We start from the raw sequence: 21,288 nt of genomic DNA on the forward strand, positions 1-21,288 counted from the left end.
GGGGGCGGGGTAGGTAGCGGGACGTCCCGGCGCCTGGGGCAAGGGGGTGGGGGGAAGGGAGGAGCGTGGGGCGGACTATACCACGGGGGCGGGGGGGGAGGTAACGGGCCGGGCGGTACCATGCGGCGGTGAGGGCGCCGCCGCCGCCGGGGCTGGGGATCAGGCCGGGGAAAGAAGAGTCGGGCCGCGGGCTCAGGAGCCGTCTCCGCCGCCGCCGCCGCCGCCGTTCGGGCATGTCGTCCAACTGCACCAGCACCACGGCGGTGGCGGTGGCGCCACTCAGCGCCAGCAAGACCAAGACCAAGAAGAAGCATTTCGTGTGCCAGAAAGTGAAGCTGTTTCGGGCGAGCGAGCCGATCCTGAGTGTCCTGATGTGGGGGGCCAACCATACGGTAACCCCCCCCCCGCGGTCCCCGTGCACCCCCATGCGCCGTCGCCGCCGTCCTCGTGTGCCACCCTGCGTGCCCCGGTGCCCCACGCCCCTTGCATGCCTGCTACCTTCCCTGCTGCCTGCAGGCTGCGCCCACCCTCCTCAAGGTTCTTGCACCAGCCCCCGCTGCCCGGCCCCTCCATCGATGCATGCACCCCACCCTTCGTATGATGCCTCTGTCGTATTCGCCTGCCAGCCCCTCTGGATGCTGCTCCCCCAGGCCTGTTGTCTCCCTGGGTAATTCCTTCCCGCTCCCCCCACGTTCCTCTGCTTCCTGCATCTTAGAATCACCCCCCCCCCCCAATCCAAACACACACACAATGACTGACAGTTCTGGTCCCGACAGGAGCCTCCTATAAACCCCCCTCTCCCCCTTCCCCATTAGAGCTCTCTTGGAAGGCCAGGGTAAAGGTGTAGCTCTTTCTGTCTTCTTTCTCTTTCTCTGTCGCTGCTGGTTGTGTTCTTTTCCCCTATCTCAGCTTGTTGGTCAGTCCCAGGCAGGATTTGAAGGGTGGGGAATGGAGGGCGGGGAATGAAGAGTGGGATTTACCCCTGTCTGATGCTCTCATGCCGTGACTTCACAAAGTTTCCCATCACCCTTGGCCTTCTTAACCATCTCTGCAGAAATTCTGATTTTCCTCATGTCTCTTTCCTCCTTCAGGAAGAATGGTAGTTGTGTTGTGTAAAGATATGTGTGTATGTGTATACTTGTACTACTTTATTCTTTATTCTATCCTTTCTTGCCAGTTGTTCTGTTGGAAATAAAGTAGAGAGAAGGAATATAACTGATTGTAGGGTAGGTAAGTCCTGATTATGATGATAAGAAAGGAATGTGTCTTTTTTGTGCCTTTTCACCAGGTATCATATCAAAGAACTGTATAGTTTAAAAAATTTTACTTAGACCATAATTCAGGGTTGGTGGGGAAGGTATATGGTCAATGAGAATAAGAGTTTTGTGGGAAAATACCAGTGCAAAATTTTATTCAATTTCTGGGCTTCTTAGGCCATCACTTCCCTTACCAGGACTGGATTATCCAGTAATATTTGCCTAGGAATGGGATGGCAACGAAGTGCTGAAGCCAGCTAACCATATATGTGGGACCCTTCAGGTCAAGAACTGATTGTCTAAGGCCCTTTTTTTCCCCTCTTACTTTCATTTCATTTAAATACTTATTAATCTATCTTTGTTGTCAGATCATAGAACTGGGAAATTAGAGGAGCCAAACATTCTCTTCACTACTTTTTGGTCTCTCTATACATTTCTGTTTTCCAAGCCACCTCTACCTCTGCCTCATATGCATTGTAAATCACCAAAATCAGGTACCCAAATGTTAACTGAGAAGTGCAAAAGTTGAATGTAGGGCCCAGAAGGACTTTTTCACTTTTATCTGCGGAAGTCTGGCTGGTTGGTTAATTGATGGACTATAGTCTGATCCAGGGTCTTTGGTCTTTCTGAGGATGCAAAAAAAATTATGCAATGAAAGTGTGTGTGGTTTTAACACCCTGGTTAGAAAAGTTATTGTTTCATAGTGGTTGTCCAGATAGGTGTGGGGAACTGCAGGCTCACAACTGCTAGGTTTTTAGCAGCTCCTTTGGGCCAAATAGCCTTTTTACAAGTAATTCCAAACTTAGAGTGGCTATGAAATTTTGATCACCCTACTTTTTCAGGGGTCAACTAGGGATAAATGAAGGAACTATCTACTATAGACTCTAATGTCCTCAAGGATTGTAGGATCAGGGCTAGAAGTAGAGATCTCCATTTGGACTCCTAATTTGATTTCCTTCCATGGTATTCTTATTCTGACCCTATTAAGCAGAAGCTTCTTTTCTATAAAATGGGAAGATCTTGGAAATATAGAAGGTTAAAGATCATACAGTCCAGCTCCCTCATTTTAAAAAAATTTACTTATTTAATTTAGACTATTTTTCCAAGGTTATAGGATTAATGTTCTTTCCCTCCTCTCCTCCCTCCCCTCTCCCAGAGCCAATGCAGCTCCCTCATTTTTTGAAGAAGGAAACAGTCTCAGGTGAAGTGACTTGTCCAGGGTCACAAGAACTATTAAAGGGATCCCAGGGCAGCCAGAACCATGTTTGTCTAGTGGATATGCTTATTTTGGCATATTTCATTGTCTTAGGTCAGGGAATTGGAATACACTCATTTGGTCAAGGAAATTGTCTTGATGTTGCTGAAGAAGCTTGGTAAGTTATTTTTACTTATTGGCAGGAAGTTTTACAAGTTGTACTTGTAAATACACACAGGATCTGAGGGAAGCTTTAGAATGACAGGCTAGTGGGTTCCAGTAATTCGTATTAACTTGTCATTAAGAAAGAGTTACTGGTAACCATCTCCTTTGTTAATTTCTAAAGATTCCTATTGCTTGGCTCTTGGGAGCTTGAGTGAAGGCCCATGTTTCTTGATATAGTTTAGATCTCTTGGGAGCCTTCTAGCCCTATGCCTTCAGGCAGGAGAAACATCTTTCCATAATGTGTAATTTCATCTCAGATTACATGGGGACTCAGGATTTCAGTGTTTTAGCTGTGAAATGGGGAGAATGCTTCTCCCCAGATGGTATTAGCAGAGTACTTTAGAATCTCCAGGGAACTGAGACTGAATTTTACTTAGTAGATAGGTGTCCTTACTCAGAAGACAATTTCTTTAAAAAGAAAAGAGGAGCTCCCTCCTGAATATGAGGTCTTTGGGTTCCTAAATAACATAAAGGTTTTAGCAGAGCATTTGACAGGGTTTTGTGTGTAATTGTTATCTACAAGATGGAATACAATGAGATAGAAACTAGTACACTTCGGTGAATTCTGAGGTGGGTAAATGGTAGAGGCCAAAGAAGAGTCATTAATAGTTCAGAGTATAGCTTGGAAAGAAGTTTCTAGTAGAATTCCCCAAGGAGCTTTCTATTCTGCGGCCCTGTGCTATTAACATGCCATCTCTGCCCTTATCAGTCATTAATAAAAATGTTAACCAAATTTGCAAATGCTACAGAGCTGGGAGAGAAATCAAATGCAGAGGACAGAATATAGAATTCAAAGAGGTCTTGCAGGATGGAACACTGGACCACATGCAAGAAGGTGATATCTAGTATAGGGGGTAAATAGAAAGTCATATAATTGGGTTCAAAAAAATCAGTTCCATAAATATAAGATGGAGGCCTAACTAGATAGCAGGTTGTATGTATAAAAATATCTTGGACTTCATATAGCATGAAGTTACAATATGAATCCGTAGTGGGATATGGCAGCCAAGAAATCAAATATATTTTTATATTAATGACCCTTGGGGTTATAAGGATCTCCTGAAGGAACCGGGGATGTCTTCTTGGAGAAGAAAAGATGGGGAAAGGCTTGATAACTATCTTCAAGTATTTGAGATTAGACTTTAGTCCAAGAGGCCTGAACTCTAGGGTAGAAGTTGTAAAGAGGCAAATGAGATTTGTTATAAAAGGAAGAAATTTCTCAGCAACTAGAACTACTTCTAAGTGGAATGGGGCAGCTGGGTGGCACAGAGGATAGTGGCCTGGGTTCAGTTGTGGCCACAGACATGCCCTAGCTTTGTAACCTTGGGCAAGTCACTTAACCCCATTTGCCTAGCCCTTGCAGCTCTTCTATCTTTGAATTGATACAAAAATAGAAGTTAAGGGTTTACTTAAAAAAAAAAAATCAACATGGAATGGGATGTCTTAGAAGAGGGTTACCCCTAGCTAGAAATCCTTCATCAAAGCTGGGTGACCACTTGTCAGCTGTATTATGAGGGAGAGGAGGTTTTTTTATTTGGATGTGGGTTGTCGTTAATGGCTTCTTGGATCCTTTCCAATCTCAGTTGCCTAATCTGTAAAGTGAGGCAGTTGAACAACTCAAGAAACTTTAGTAATCCATTTTTACTCTGAGATTTCATGACCTTTTTGCTCCTTAAATCTCACTAATTTTATATCTGGGCAGCTAAGGTGGCCCAGTACATAGAGTACCAGGCATGGAGTCAGGAAGACCTGAGTTCAAATTTGACTTTAGACACTTACTAGCTGGGTGATACTGGGCAAGTCACTTAACCTTTTTTGCCTCAGTGTCCTCATTTGTAAAATGAACCAGAGAAGAAAATGGCAAACTACACTAGTATCTTTGCCAAGAAAACCCCAAATGGGATCATGAAGCATTGGACATGACTGGAATGACTGAATAATAACAACTTTGTATCCAAGATGTCTTTCTAGGAAAAGATGACCTACAGGGCTGTGATGGTATCTTGAGCAGATGGTGTAGTACAATGATGGGCAAACTCTGCTGGCCAGATGCAGCCCCCTGAAATATTCTTTCTGGGCCATGAGCGAAATTATTCCTAATCTGACGAATATAATGAGTAGGATATAATACAATGAAACTTCGAAAGAGTTGCCTTAGAAACAGACTGACAGATGAGCATTTCCTTTCCTTTGGCTCCCTCTTTAAAAAGTTTGCCCATCACTGGCTATGGCTTTACTCTAGGGTCATATTGTCATGTAACTTCATGACTCATAAAGTACCTAGTTATTTGTCATTCAAATAGAAATGGAAAGAAAGAGTTCAAGTCTGTGAGATAAATTGGTCCAGTATTGTGCCTGATGAGGAGGTAGTGAGTATGGGCACCACAGAAAGAGGTTCTAAAGGGCCTCTGACCTTGAGGAATCTTTTAACTCTGTGGGAGAATTAAAGGATTTCATATTTTTCAAGAATATATCTGAGGAGACAGTAAGTGGCACAGTCCTGAATAGAGTGCCAGGCTTGGAGTCAAGAGAACCTGGATTCAAATCTGCCCTCCGATACTTCCTAGCTGGGTGACCCTGGGCAAATCACTTAATCCCAGGCTGATTCTTGTCCTTATTCTGCCTTAGAATAGATTCTTAGAATAGAATGGATTCTAAGACAGAAGGTAAGGGTTTTTAAAAAAAAAGTATATCTGAGCACTTACTCATATGACCTAAGGGGTCAGAGGAATCAGATCTCTTTCTGATGATAACCATCTTCTTAGCCTTATATATTATTTTTAAATTAATTTTCCCCCCAGAATTAAAAGGTAAGCATCTTTTCTTCCTGGTTACTGCTTTCTGAAGCTTGGTGTCTTTACTTTGTTAGCCCCATTCTGCCATTTCCAGACCCCATCTCAGGTTACTCTATTCCTTTTCCCCCTTTCCTATCTCTAGAACCACCTCATTTGTCTTCTTCAACTCTTCTGGCTTTTAAAAATAATCTTACTCATTTGTGTTCTTTTTGTGGGCCTTTTTATGACTGACATCTCTCAGAAAAGGGCAGAGATTGGGGAACAGAAAATCAAGGATGCATAGAAATAAGCATAGGTGTTACTTGTTTAACACTTGAGCCTTAGAAGTCCCTCTTTGGTTTTCATGTTTCAGGTTTGGATGTCCAAATATCTTTGTCTTCTCAATCTTCAAACACTTTTTTCTTCCACAGTGTTTTGCATATCAAAAATAGTGATCCTTTTGGAGAGTCAGCATTAGAATTCTATCCCGTGGGGAGCAGCTGGATAGTTTACTGGATTGAGAGCCAGGCCTAGAGATATGGGAGATCCTGGATTCAAATATAGTCTCAGACACCCCCTAGCTGTGTGACCCTGGGCAAGTCACTTAACCACCATTGTCTAACCCTTACCTCTCCTCCGCCTTGGAACCAATACAGTTTTGATTCTAAGGTGGAAGGTAAGGGTTTTAAAAAATTATTTCTGGCTTGGATAGTGACTCCTATTAAGTGATCTCATGATTTATCTATGTTGATTTAGCTATGATGTAGATAGGCCAAACAGTATTGCAAAGGATCTTCAGTCACACCACTCTAAATATTGCTTCCATTGGTACAGATTATAACCCATCCATGTCTTTATATGTGATGATTATGAAGTTGTTCCTGAATAAAGCCTTTTCTGTTCATATATTTGGTTTTGGAATGTAATAGTTTTTTTGTTTTTTTTTATCCTAGTTGTGAATTTCAAAGTACTTATAACTAAAAAGAGGAAAGTTGACCCAGAAAGGTTTTGGTTAAGAGGCAGAACATTAAAATACTGCCTTTAATATGTTCTTTCCTACAATAATACCTTACTGCCTGTAGAATGAACTGGTGGGATGAGGGGCAAATAGGTAACTAGGTGGATAGAGAGCCAGGCCTAAAGATAGGAGATCCTGAATTCAAATATGACTTCAGATACTTCCTAGCTGTGTGATCCTGGGAAAGTTACTTAACTATTGCCTAGTCCTTACCACTCTTCTATCTTGGAACTATATACTAAGACAGAAGGTGAGGGTTTAAAAAAAAAAAAAAAGAATGAATGTTGGGCAGAGCAAGTTGGATCTTAATACCCTTAAATACTTTGAACACAGTCTGCTCCACCAAAGAGGATAGAATATTGTAGAATCATTAATTCAGAGGAGGAAAAACCACCAGATATCATCTTGTCCAACCCTCTCATTTTACAGATGTGGAAACTGAGACTCATGGAATGAAAGGTCCCAAGGTTACATAGGTAATAAGCAACAGAGGCAGAATATGAATCCATGTCATTCTGATTTTAGAGTCCTTTCCATTGTACTGAGTTATGATATACTGGACTAGGAGTTCAGAAGGCTAGTTCTGATCCTGCCTCTGTCCTTGAGTTTTGGGGCCACAGTAAATAATTTCTACCTTCCGAGTCTCAGATGTCTTATCTATAGGATGTGGCTGTTGGATTAAAGAATTTTTAAGTCCATCTAGCTTTAATATCCTGTTTTTCTAGTCCAGTGATGGGCAAACTTTTTAAAGAGGGGGCCAAAGGAAAGGAAATGCTCACCTGTCAGTCTGTTTCTAAGGCAACTCTTTCGAAGTTTCATGGTATTGTATCCTACTTCTTGTATTCATCAGATTAGGAATAATGTTGCAGGGCCGGATAGAACATTTCAGGGGGCTGCATCTGTAGTTTGCCCATCACTGGTCTAGTCTTATCCTAATTTGCTTTTTGGTAGGAGATCTTTACTTCAGCCAAGTCAATCTATTAACTTAGTTCTATGTGTTCATGTCTACCTCCATCCACACCTCCACTCCATTTTCATTTCTTGTTCTTCTCCAATGCCCTCTCCCAGACGCTATGCTTATTCAGTCCAACTCTTCCTTTAGGATTTTTTCATGTCTTGTTTCTTCCATGGATTCTTCCCTGGCCACTCTAACCCACACTGATCTTCCTTTCTGAAAACTACAGAACTGAGTATATGGATATTTATTTTTCTATTTAATCACATGCAGGTATATCTTATTTAATATTGTTAATTGGTTCTATGAAATTATTATTATGAGAGGGGCAACTAGGTGGCTCAATGGAGAGAGCCAAGCTTGGAGATGGGAGGTCCTGGTTTCAAATATACCCTCAGATATTTCCTAGCTGTGTAACCCTGGGCTAGTCACTTAAATCCAATTGTTTTAGCCCTTACCACTCTTCTGCTTTGGAACCAATGCTTAGAATATAATATGTATTACTATGAGAAACAAAGTGATAGAGCTTGGGTAGTTCCCTAATTAGATCATTTGATTTACATTTCAGGTGGTCAGGCAAACATTTGTCAACATGGTCTCATAATATTTTAGCTGGGTTTGGTTAATAATGTACTAATTTCATTATTGGGAAATGGCATTGATTGGGGCTGACTTATAAGGAGTGTTCCTGTATATTCTTATTATTATGCATTATCATTATTATGCAAAATCACAGAATGTGAAAGCTAGAAAGGACCTCAGAGCTCATTTAGTCTAGTTAGTACTTGAAGAAGGACAATCACTAAAACATTCCATTATACTTAGCCTATCTTTATTTATTTATTTGTTTGTTTTTAGAAAAATTTTCCATGGTTACATGATTCATGTTTTTACTTTCCCCTTCACTCCCCCTTCACCTCCCCTTCCATATCCAATGCACATTTCCACTGGTTTTAACATGTGTCATCAATCAAGACTTATTTCCATGTTATTGATAGTTACATTGGTGTAGTGGTTTCGAGTCTACATCCCCAATCATGTCCTCATCAACCCATGTGTTCAAATGGTTGTTTTTCTTCTGTGTTTCCACTTCTGTAGTTCTTCCTCTGAATGTGGGTAGTGTTCTTTTCCATGAATCCCTCAGAATTGTCCTGGGTCATTGCATTGCTGCTAGTACAGAAATCCATTACATTCAATTTTACTACAGTGTATCAGTCTCTGTGTACAGTGTTCTCCTGGTTCTGCTCCTTTCACTCTGCATCAATTCCTTTCTTTCCAGTTCACGTGGAATTCCTCCAGTTTATTATTCCATTGAGCACAATAGTATTCCATCACCAACAGATACCACAATTTGTTCAGATTCCCCAATTGAAGGGCATACCTTTTTTCCAGTTTTTTGCACCACAAAAAGTGCGGCTATAAATATTTTTGTGCAAGTCTTTTTATCTATGATCTCTTTGGGGTACAAACCCAACAATGATATGGCTGGCTCGAAGGGCAGGCAGTCTTTTAGAACTCTTTGGGCATAATTCCAAATTACCATCCAGAATGGTTGGATCAGTTCACAACTCCACCAGCAATGCATTAATGTCCCAATTTTGCCACATCCTCTCCAACATTCATTACTCTCCCCTGCTATCATTTTAGCCAATCTGTTAGCTTTCAGGTGGTACCTCAGAGTTGTTTTGATTTACATTTCTCTAATTAGAGATTTAGAACACTTTCTCATGTGCTTATTGATAGTTTTGATTTCTTTATCTGAAAATTGCCTATTCATGTCTCTTGCCCATTTATCAATTGGGGAATGGCTTGATTTTTATACAATTGATTTAGTTCCTTGTATATTTGAGTAATTAGACCTCTGTCAGAGTTTTTCATCATAAAGATTTTTTCCCAGTTTGTTGTTTCCCCTTCTGATTTTGGTTGCATTGTTTTTGTTTGTACAAAAGCTTTTTAATTTAATATAATCAAAATTATTTATTTTACATTTTGTAATTTTTTCTAATTCTTGCTTGGTTTTAAAATTTTCCCTTTCCCATAGATCTGACAAGTATACTATTCTGTGTTGACTTATTTTACTTATAATTTCCTTCTTTATATTCAGGTCATTCACCCATTCTGAATTTATCTTGGTGTGTAAGGTGTGAGATGTTGATCTAAACCTAATCTTTCCCATATTGTTTTCCAATTTTCCAAACAGTTTTTGTCAAATAGTGGATTTTTGTCCCCAAAATGGGGCTCTTTGGGTTTATCATACACTGTCTTGCTGACATCACTTACTCCAAGTCTATTCCACTGATCCTCCCTTCTGTGTTTTAGCCAGTACCATATTGTTTTGATGACCACTGCTTTATAATACTATAGTTTAATATCTGGTACTGCTAGGCCACCTTCCTTCATGTTTTTTTTTTTCATTATTTCCCTTGATATTCTTGATCTTCTGTTCTTCCAAATGAACTTTGTTATAGTGTTTTGTAGTTGTGTTCATATAATTCCTGTGTTTGTTCTAGTAGATTCCTAAGTAGTTTATATTGTCTAGGATGATTTTTTAAAACATTTATTAATATTCATTTTTAACATGTTTACATGCTTCATGCCCCTACTTTCCCCTTCACCCCTCGCTCTCCCCCCACCCATGGCTGACGCACATTTCCACTGGTTGTAACATGTGTCTTTGTTCAGGGCCTATTTCCTTGTTGTTAGTTGCATTGGTGTGGTCGTTTCGAGTCTACATCCCCAATCATGTCCACCTCAATCCTTGCATTCAAGCAATTGTTTATTTTCTATGTTTCCTCTCCTGCAGTTCTTCCTCCGAATGTGGGTAGCATTCTTTACCATAAATCCCTCAGAGTGCCTAGGATGATTTTAAATGATGTTTCTCTTTCTAACTCTTGCTGCTGTGATGTGTTAGAAATATATAGAAATGCTGATGATTTGTGTGCATTTATTTTGTGTCCTGCAACTTTGCTAAAGTTGTTGATTATTTCTACTAGTTTTTTAATTGATTCTTTAGGATTTTTTAAGTAGACCATCATATCATCTGCAAAGAGTGATAGCTTAGTCTCCTCATTGCCTATTTTAATACCTTCAATTTCTTTTTCTTCTCTAATTGCTACTGCTAGATTTTCTAGTACAATGTTAAATAATAGAGGTGATAATGGGCATCTTTGTTTCATGCCTGATCTTATTGGGAAGGCTTCTAATTTATACCCATTGCATATGATGCTCGTTGATGGTTTTAGATATATACTGTTTATTATTTTTAGGAAAGGTCCTTCTATTCCTATACTTTCTAGTGTTTTCATTAGGAATGGATATTGTATTTTGTCAAAGGCTTTTTCAGCATCTATTGAGATAATCATGTGGTTTTTATTGATTTGCTTGTTGATATGGTCAATATCAATTAAACCATCCTTGCATTCCTGGTATAAATCCCACCTGATCATAATGAATAACTCTCATGATCACTTGCTGGAGTCTTTTTGCTAGTATTCTGTTTAAGATTTTTGCATCTATGTTCATTAAGGAGATTGGTCTGTAGTTTTCTTTGTTTTTGAACTACCTGGCTTTGGGATCAGTACCATATTTGTATCATAAAAGAAGTTTGGTAGGACTCCTTCTTTGCTTATTATATCAAATAGTTTGTATAGTATTGGAATTAGTTGTTCTTTGAAGGCTTGATAGAATTCACTTGTGAATCCATCTGGTCCCGGGGATTTTTTCTTAGGGAGTTCTTTGATGGCTTGTTCAATTTCTTTTTCTGATATGGGATTATTTAAGTATTCTATTTCTTCTACTGTTAATCTAGGCAATTTATATTTTTGTAAATATTCATCCATCTCACCTAAGTTGCTATATTTATTGCCATATAATTGGGCAAAATAGTTTTTAATGATTGCCTTGATTGCCTCTTCATTAGAGGTGAGGTCTCCCTTTTCATCTTTGATACTGATGATTTGGTTTTCTTCTTTCCTCTTTTAATGAGATTGACCAGTACTTTGTCAATTTTGTTTGTTTTTTCAAAGTACCAGCTTCAAGTCTTATTTATTAATTCAATAGTTCTTTTACTTTCCATTTTATTGATTTTTCCTTTAATTTTTATAATCTCTAATTTGGTCTTTAGCTGGGGATTTTTAATTTGTTCCCTTTCTAGTTTTTTAATTTGCATGCCCAGTTCATTTATCTTTGCCCTCTAATTTGTTAATACATGCACTCAAGGATATAAATTTCCCCCTTAGCTGCATCCCACAGAGTTTGGTAGGATGTCTCATCACTGTCATTCTCTTCAATGAAATTATTTATTGTTTCTATGATTTCTTCTTTAACTGGTTTTGGAGAATCGTATTATTTAATTTCCAATTAGTTTTTGGTTTGCCTGGCCATGTGCCCTTACTAATTATTATTTTTATTTCGTTATGATCTGAAATGGTTGAATTTATTATTTCTGCTCTTTTGCATTTGTTTGCAATGTTTCTATGCCCCATTACATGGTCATTCTTTGTGAATGTACCATGTGCAGCTGAAAAGAAGGCATATTCCTTTTTGTCCCTATTTACTTTTCTCCACATATCTATTAAATCAAAATTTTCTAGTATTTTATTCATTTCTCTTATCTCTTATTTATTTTTTGGTTTGATCTATCTAGATCTGAAAGAGGAATATTTAGATCTCCCACTAGTATGGTTTTACTATCTATTTCCTTCTAGAGCTCTGCCAGTTTCTCCTTTAGGAATTTGGATGCTATACCATTTGGTGCATACATGTAGAGTACTGTTATTTCCTCATTGTCTATACTGCCTCTTATCAGAATGTAGTTACCTTCCCTGACTCTTTTAATCAGATCTATTTTTACTTTGGCTTTGTCAGATATCATAATTGCAATACCTACCTTCTTTTTCTCAGTTGAAACCCAAAAGATTTTGCTCCAGCCCTTGACTTTAAACTTGTGTCCACCTGCCTCATATGTGTTTTGTTTTTTTTTTTCAACCCTTACCTACCGTCTTGGAATCAATACTGTGTATTGGCACCAAGGCAGAAGAGTGGTAAGGATAGGCAATGGGGGTCAAGTGGCTTGCCCAGAGTCACCCAGCTGGGAAGTATTTGAGGCCAGATTTGAACCTAGGACCTCCCATCTCTAGGCCTGGCTCTCAATCCATTGAGCTACCCAGCTGCCCCCTGTGTTTCTTGTAGACAACATATGGTAGGATTTTGATTTCTAATCCACTCTGCTATTTGCTTCCGCTTCATGGGCGAGTTCATCCCATTCACATGCAGAGTTGTAATTATCAGTTGTGTATTCCCCAACATTTTGGTATCCTCTCGTAGTTCTACCCCTTCTTCTTATGCTATTTCCTTTTAAACCAGTGGTTTGTCTTAAACCAGTCCCCCTTGTCCCCTCCCTTGATTTACTTCCCTTTCCACCCCCTCCCTTATTATTTTTTAAGGCCTAATGAATTCCTTCCCCCCACTCCTCCCCTCCCTTTTTTGACCTCCCCACTCCCTTGCTCCCCTTGGTTTATCCCTTCTTTCTCAGTAGGGTTAGATAGAATTCTATATCCAAATGGATATAGCTACTCTTCCCTCTCAGGGTTAATTCTGCTGAGAGTAAGGTTTAAATATTACCTCTTAATGCTCTCTTCCTCTCCTTATAATAGGGCTCATCCTCTCCCCTCCCCTTCCCATGCCCTTTGTGTGGTGTAGAATATCCTGTCTTTCTTATTCATTCAAGTTTCTCTTGGTGCCATCTACTATTCACTTCCCCTCTTCCCCCTCCATCATCTTAGACCATTTAGTACTCTTACCTCTCCCTATGAATAATTCTTCTAATTTCTATAATAGTGAATACAGTTTTTGAAAATTACACATATCATTTATCCATATAGGAATACAAATAATTTGATCTTATTGAAGCCCTTAAAGAGGCAGATTTAAAAGTAAGAGTTTTCTTTCTTTCTCCTCTGTTTCTTATTTACCTTTTCATGTTTCTCTTGTTTTTTGTGCTTGGATATCAAACTTTCCATTTAGTCCTGATCTTTTCTGTGCAAATACTTGGAACTCTTCTATCTTGTTGAATGCCCATACTTTCCCCTGGAAGTATATAGTCATTTTTGATGGGTAGGTAATCTTTGGTTGTAGACCCAGTTCTCTTGCCTTCTGACTATCATATTCCAAGCCTTGTGGTCTTGTAGTGTGGAGGCTGCCAGATCCTGTGTGATCCTGATTGGTGCTCCTTGATATCTGAATTGTCTCTTTCTGGCTTCTTGTAAAATGTTTTCTTTTACTTGGAAGCTCTTAAATTTGGCTATTATATTCCTAGGGGTTGTCTTTTCAGGGTTTAGTGTAGAGGGTGATCTACGGATACTTTCAGTGTCTATATTGCCCTCTTGTTGAAGAACTTCAGGAACGTTTTGTTGGATAATTTCTTGTAGTATGGAGTCCAAATCTCTATTAATTTCTGCTTTTTCAGGGAGACCAATGATTCTCAAATTGTCTCTTCTAGACCTATTTTCTTGATCTGTCAATTTCTCGGTGAGGTATTTCATGTTCCCTTCTATTTCATCAGTCTTTTGACTTTGCTTTATTTGTTCTTGCTGTCTTGCGTGATCATTGGCTTCTACTTGCCCAATTCTTGTCTTTAGAGACTGGTTTTCTGCTATAATCTTTTGATTTCCATTTTCGATTAGGTCTATCCTGTTTTCCAACTGTTTAATTTTGGTCTCTAATCTGCTTATCAATTCTTTTGATTTGGAGGCATCTTTCTCCAATTGGGAGTTTCTGTCTTTTAACCTGTTAATTTCCTTTTGAGCTATTTTCCACTTCTCTCGCCAAATCTCTTCCATCTTTCTCATGATCTCAGATTTGAACTCTTCAAGAGCTTGTGACCAATTTTCATTTTGGGGGGAAGGTTTGGATGTGATTACTTGTTTGTTCTCCTCTGCTGTTTGCTCTGTTGTCTGGATTTTTTTCTGTGTAAAAGTTACCAAGTGTTAAAGATTTCTTCTTGATCTTTCTCTTTTGAGGTTCTAGTGCCTGACTTGCCTTTATTATTATTTCTTTCTCAGTCAGAAGTCTGGGTGAGGCAGACAGGCTCTCTGCCTATCCTATCGAGCTGTGGAGCAGGTTTCCTCCGAGTCACAGTGTTATGGGCCCTCTCAGCTTTATCCTCAGGCCCAGGGTTGGTCTGTGCTCTTTAGGCTCCTGAGGTCTCAAGTCTAGCTGTTCTCAGGGTCAAGCCACCTGGTGGTCCCCTTGCTTGCTCCTCTGTCTGAAGCTCCTTTAAGAGTCTCAGGGCACTGCTTCCACAGTCATGCACCCCTCTGCACTGGGTCCCCACCCAAGGTCCTGACTCTGCTCAAATCTGAGCCTGCATTCAAGGTCTATGTTTAAAGTTTGGTTCTTTAGCATCTTGGGGTCTTAAGTCTTGCTGCTTTCAGGAACAGGCCCAGGTGATCCCAGGTAGCTGCTAAGAACTTAATGAATGCCACAAACTTGCTCTAACTCTTGTGTGCTAGCATTGGGCACTGTAGGTGGTATGGGGATGGGGGGTTGCTCAGATTGTGTTTTAGTGAGAGCTATTTTACCCCCTTATAGCATGGAAATGCCCTGATCCCACGTACCTTCAATGCTGTGCCCTGTTGTGGGGTCCCTTCATTCGTCTGGATTTGTTTTTAATGTCCTCTTGAAGGGTCCTATATGTGTGGGTCAGGGGAAGTTTAGCAAGCTGCTTCTACTCTGCCGCCATTTTAACCTGGAAATCTTAGCCAATCTTTTTTGAAGGTTGCTAAGTGGAGGGAAAGTTTTGAAAACTATGAGAGGTGTCCTGAAGGTAGAAATGACAAGATTTTGCATATGAATGAGGGAGAGTGAGGAATCTAAATCTAGCAAACCTTGTGCCTAGAAGGATGCTGGTGTCTTCAACAGAAATAGTGAAGTTAGAAAGAGGAATGGGTTTGAAGGAGAAGGATAATGAGTTCTCTTTTGGACCTGTTGGCATTAAGGTGCCCATGGGACATCCATTTTGAATTCTAACAGGCAAGTTCTTGGTATAGGATCTGAAGCTCAAGAGAAGGACTTTAGAAAGCCATGTGAGGCATTCGCATAGGAACTGATAATTGCACCCATAGGAACTGTAGAGCTACCAAATGAGAAAATGTAGAGAAAGAAGGCCCAGGATAGAGTCTTGGGATATGGTCACAATTAAGTGGCAGAATATGGATGGATGTCCAGCAAGGGAGACTGAGGAGGAGTAGTTAGATAGGGAAACCAAGACAGCAATGTCAGGAAAACTTGGAGAGGAGAGAGTGTCTAGGAAGAGATGGTGGTCAACAGCATCAGCTTGCAGAGAAAGAAAGAAACATGAAGACTAAGAAAAGGCTCTTGAATCACTGGAACTTTGGAGAAAATCGAGGCCTGGCTCTGGGGTACCTGAGTTTAAATACAGTCTTTGACTTTTCCTGCCTGTGTGACTTTGGACAAGACAGTTAACTACCTGCAGCCTCAGTTTCCTCAGCTATAAAATGAAGAGCTTGTACTAGAGGACCTCTAAGGTCTCTTCCAGTTTTTGTAATCTATGAAGTAGTAAAAAATATTTCAGTTGAATGGTGAGGTTTGAAGTTAGTCAGGGGTGGCGAGGGGAGAAAGTAAGAAGTGAGTGGAAATGAAGGCAAGGAGGATAGACAATATTTTCTAGGAAAAGGAAAGATAGAGGACAATTGGTTGAGGTGATGGTTGGGTCAAGTGAGGATTTTTTTAGAAATGAGGGAGACCTGTGTGTGTTTCTAGGTAGCAGGGAACCAGAAATAGGGAACAGAGATTAGAAGAGAGGGGTAGTTGATTATCTGGATAATCTTCCAAGGGATCAAAGGTAAAAGTTTTGGCTTTAGCAAGAAGAAAGGTCACTCAGTTTAGAAGAAAGGGGGAAAGAGAACTGGGGATGATGTTAGATGGGAGAGATGCAGAATAAGGGGAAAGGGGGAGATCAGAGAAAATGGCTTCTCAGTAAAGGATCAGGTGCTTTGCTGAGGGGGTGGGGGATCTGCAAGGCTTGAGAAGAGTAAAGGTCTCCGATGACAGAGACAGTTTCTTTCTATGACCTGAGCCCAGTTGTATGAATTATCTATTGGTTTCACTCCTCCATGCCAAAACCCCATTTGATGGAATAAATAATCAAAAGGGGAATCGACCATTTCCCTACCTAGTCAACCTGCATAACTGCTCTCACCTTACCCTTGCCCTGTCACTTCTCAAGAGGGATACAGTCAGATGGATGAAACTGGTGTTCCTGAACATTGTTGTGCAAAGTTCTTTCCTTTCCTTTTCTCAGGTGGTTGAGAAGGTGAGCTCACTTTGATCCCATAATAGGAGTCTAAATCTTGGACTCTGCTTTAGCAATTTACTACAAGCCCTTACTCTTCAGGTCATTTACATAGAGCCCCCAAGGGTGGAGGACAGCCGGAAAAGAGGTGAATTGTAGTAGAATCTAGGACCTTTTTTAGGTGTTCTCCCCCCATCCCTACCCCACCTTAGCGTGTGTTTAAGAGTCATTCTGGGAGATGGGGAAAGGGGAGGTAAAGAAAAGAGGGCTTATAAGCCCTCTGAAAAGCAAGATGTCTTCTCACTTCATTTCTTACTGTTAAAACATTAAGATTTTAGCTGATGATATTCTAGTGGAATACCTAGTCCTCACCTTTTGGAGTAGATATGGCACAGATTGCCAAAAATCCTGAGTCCTTTGCCTCAGTTTCCACATTAATAAAATGAAGGCTGGACCTTTCTCACTAATGGGAAAGCAGGATTCCCTTCAAGCTGAGTCATAGTACATGAGCTTCCTGGAACTTTTCCAAAGTGAAAGTTTTGAAACATAAAAAGGGTAGCAAATTAAATGCCATTTCTAAGATTCCTAGAAAACTCTTAGTGACTCTGGGTTGTCGGGTTTTGTTTTTTTTCCTTGCCACAGCAAGGGGTCACTTGAGATAACAGGTTGATTTGAAAAGAAGTTACGTGGCAGAGACAATGCTCTGGCCCTAGATCAGTCATGATTCAGGTCACAGTGGTAAATGCAGAATGCAGCTGGGCTTATTATTACACTCGGGATCTGTGAGGCAGGGATAAGGTATCTAGTTACTAGGCTATGGGTCAGTCAGAAGAGGGTTTCTGGAAGTGAGATAGGCACACTGACCCCAGCCCTCTTTCCTCCAATCCCACACATTGGAATCCCATCCTTGTTTAACATTCTATTCCAATGTGCCCTGGCTCATTGCTAACAGGGCCAGTAGGAAATGAATGGGACAATTCCCTTCAGTCACTGGTCAGGGTTTGAGCAAGAAAAGTCAAACTGATAGAACTTTTTCTAGTAGGAGATATCCCTCTATCCAGATTTTTGCTTTTTTCTGTAGCCTGACCTTATAATGGGATTGAATACAATACTTCCTTATCCAAGTTGTAAGTGATCATGTCCATCTTGATATACCTTTTCACATTTCTCCACTTCCTATTTCTAATTGCTTTCCCATTAATGTTAAAGAGATGAGGGCAGCTGGGTGGCTCAGTGGATTGAGAGCCAGGCCCAGAGACAGGAGGTCCTGGGTTCAAATCTGGCCTCAGACACTTCCTAGCTGTGTGACCCTGGGCAAGTCACTTAACCCCCATTGCCTAGCCCTTACCACTCTTCTGCCTTAGAACCAATACGCAGTATTGATTCTAAGAAGGAAGGTAAGGGTTTAAAAAGTTAAAGAGGTATTTTAATAAATTTTATTTATTTATTTATATAATAAATAAATTTAATAAACAGATATTTCAAATTTATAAAGAACAAATTTGGCCCTAAACAAAAGATGAGAAGATACCTTTACAGAGGTAGGGGTCTACAAGTGAGGAATCATTTTTTTGATTGTTAATAGTTTTACTGAATTTTCTTTCTTTTTAAAAACAAAATCCTTTGTTATAAGGGCTGGCTCTTAAGGAGTAAGAAAGGTAATAGAAAGAAATGTAGGCTCTGTAAAAGCAAGATTTCAATAAAAATCTATTTTAATTTTTTAAAGAGTTACTCTGAATTTTTTTTCATTGAGTGATAACTAGAAATAACCTTAGAGGTTCTTTAGTCCAACTCCTCTTTTCATATGAAGAAGATGAGTCAGAATAATTAAGCAGTTTATACCCCATATAGAACCAGGAGCCTACCCAGGGCTCTTGACTCCAAATTCAGTCCAATCCAATCAACATTTATTTATTAAGTACCTACTGTGCACTTGGCAGTGTGCCAAGCTGTGGGGATATACAATTAATAAAAAGGATAGTCCCTGCCCTCAAAGAGTGAAAAATAAGGGGAGGGGACAACATGTAAAAGGAGTCAGGAAAGTGGGGGAGAAGGGAAATCAAGGGGTACCCACTGGCAGTTGAAATACGGCAGCAGATGCAAAGTTTGTAGGTCCTGTTTCTGCCCTCTATAAAGAAAGGCATTGGGAGGAGTTTGGTGCTCCATCTTCAGCCCCCAATCCAAGGCAGGAGGAAGCTGAGGGAGGGAGGTGATGTCAGTCAAGGCTTGAGTTAGCAGCCTGGTGTTAAGATGGTGATGGGAACAGCTAGATAGCTCATTGGATTAAGAGCCAGGCCCAGAGATGGGAGGTCCACAGTTCCAATCTGGCCTCAGATACTTCTTAGCTGGGTGACCCTGCACAAGTCATTTAACCCCAATTGCCTGGTCCAGTGATGGTGAACCTTTTAGAGACTGACTGTCCAAACTGTAACCTTCATGCTGCATATGAGTTGTCCGCTTACCCCAGATAGGGGAAGGAGGGAGCACTCCCATTGGGCAGCAGAGGGGCCGGTCATGGGAGAAATGTCCTCAGGCACAATGGAGAGGGGAAAAGAGCAGCCTCCACCTGAGCATGTGTGCCATAGGTTTGCCAACACAGACCTAACCCTTACTGCTCTTCTTTGTTGGAACTGATACTCAGTATTGAGTCTAAGACAGAAGGTAAAGGGGAAAAAAGAAAAAAGAAAAAAAGACTGGAAATGATGAGTTTAACCTGGGAGGGGCATCTTGTTTTTGTAGTTGAAACCTCAAGAGCATCAGGTGTAGAGAGAGTGTGTATTAATATAACTAAGTCAATTTCTTGAAATTTTGATAGATGACCCAATTCAAAAAGACTCATAGGGCCTCCCCACATTTTACAGATGAAGAAACTGAGTCTCATATAGATATAATTACATTCCAAAGGATCTGAGTAGATTGGGATCTCAGTCAACAAAGACTGAGCCCTTATTCTGCCAGGAAAACCCCAAATGGGGTCATGAAGAGTGGATATACCTGAAACAACTCAACAACAATTCTGCCCAAGGTTTTTATTGTGAGGTGCTGTAGAAGATAAGGGATAATTGTCAGGCTTTTAAAAAGTTTGTAATTGAGTAACAAGCATGTTTCATTGGTATAGCACTTACTAGTTACAAAGAATCTCATTGTATCTTTACATCAAGCCTGGCAGGTGTGCAGTTCTAATGGTATTAACCCCATTTTATATCAGAGGGGTGAAATTATTGCCTGGGTCACACATCGAATAAATAAGAATCAAACCCAGATCTTCTGACTTCAGTCCTGCATTTTCATTTTTTAATGTTTTATTGATGCTCTTTTCTTTTTCTCTGAGATACCACTGTCACTTCCCAATGACATTTCCCCAATTTTTGTAACAAAGAGGTACGGTGAAGCAAAGCAAATCAACCCACTAACCATTTATAATAATAATATATGCCTGACTCTGCACCTATAATTTCCCACCTCTCTGACAAAGCACATTTCCAGAGTCACCATCCAGTCCCCTTTGCTATTTAATATATTGACTCTTTAGTAAGGGAGATGACATGAACAAATAATTATCTACTTGATTGAATGTCATTGGTGCCATAAAGGAGCTACTTCAGGAGTAGAGAGAGTAGAAAAACTAAGTGGCACAGTCAAATCCACAAAGAAAGGTGGCATTGGATCTTGTCCTGGATGAATCAGTCAGGTTTGGGAGGGGAGAGGGCACATCTAGAGATGAGCAAATGAGGATGGTATTGGCATTGGACTCTTGTTGTCTGTGGTAAAGTCCCCTTAAATTCTTCTCTGGTGGCAGGTCTCCAAGTCATGAGCCTCATTCTTTTCTCCTACAGATCAATGAGCTCAGCAATGTTCCAGTTCCTGTCATGTTAATGCCAGATGACTTCAAAGCCTACAGCAAGATCAAGGTGGATAATCATCTCTTCAATAAGTAAGTTCCCAGGGTCAGGTCTCTTATCTAGAAGGCAGGCCTGCCCTTTAGTCAGAGAGCTTTCAAATCTAGATCTAGTGCCAGTGCCAGAGCCAGCATCTGTTAGGAGTGGGAGATACCATAAAAGCAGCAAACTGGTCACTGGCTCTTGTTCCCCCCCACTTTGTCAGCAATGCCATGAGGTTCCCAGTGGACCTTCAGCTGGACAACGAAGACTCACTGGGGACCAGCTTGGGTGAAAATGAGTCACTTGGTATTTGAAGTATCTAGTGTGGGGCTGCCAAGCTATCTCAATCTTGGGAAGAGGCGGGAAGCTACCTGGCATGTTTCTAAGTCTGAAATGCAGTCAAAACTCCCTGTAGATACAGCTCCTCTCACATTTGAGCAGTACAATAAACCTGGTGAGGAGCCCAATGATTCTGTCCAGAGTTACTTTTCCCTTTTTTGGCCTTCCTGGCATCTTGAGTAGGGAGCTAAAGCATCTGGGCTTTTTCTTTGGAGGGGAGGGGGCGTGGATCCCAGGAGCCATCTAATCCTGCTGGGTCTGGAGGACTCCTCTGTGTTCTTTGGAGATCTCTACCCCTTGCTCCTACTGCCCACCCTTCTTCCTTGGTGCTT

General features: G+C 40.6%; 1 protein-coding gene across 3 annotated transcripts in view; it reads left to right on the forward strand.

The window, feature by feature from the left end:
• Positions 1–185: 185 nt before the first annotated feature.
• Positions 186–21,288, forward strand: part of PIP4K2B (phosphatidylinositol-5-phosphate 4-kinase type 2 beta) — a 36,509-nt gene continuing 15,406 nt past the window's right edge. For 2 of the 3 annotated variants that reach the window (XM_044671779.1, XM_044671782.1), the window contains exons 1-2: positions 186–392; positions 20,573–20,670. In XM_044671779.1, coding sequence (XP_044527714.1) covers positions 234–392; positions 20,573–20,670 — 257 coding nt within the window. In that variant the 5' untranslated portion in view covers positions 186–233. The remainder of the gene's footprint in view (positions 393–20,572; positions 20,671–21,288) is intronic. The other variant, XM_044671780.1, reaches the window with a different exon arrangement.

Source organism: Gracilinanus agilis, chromosome 4, assembly GCF_016433145.1.
Source record: "Gracilinanus agilis isolate LMUSP501 chromosome 4, AgileGrace, whole genome shotgun sequence".
Lineage (NCBI taxonomy): Eukaryota > Metazoa > Chordata > Mammalia > Didelphimorphia > Didelphidae > Gracilinanus > Gracilinanus agilis.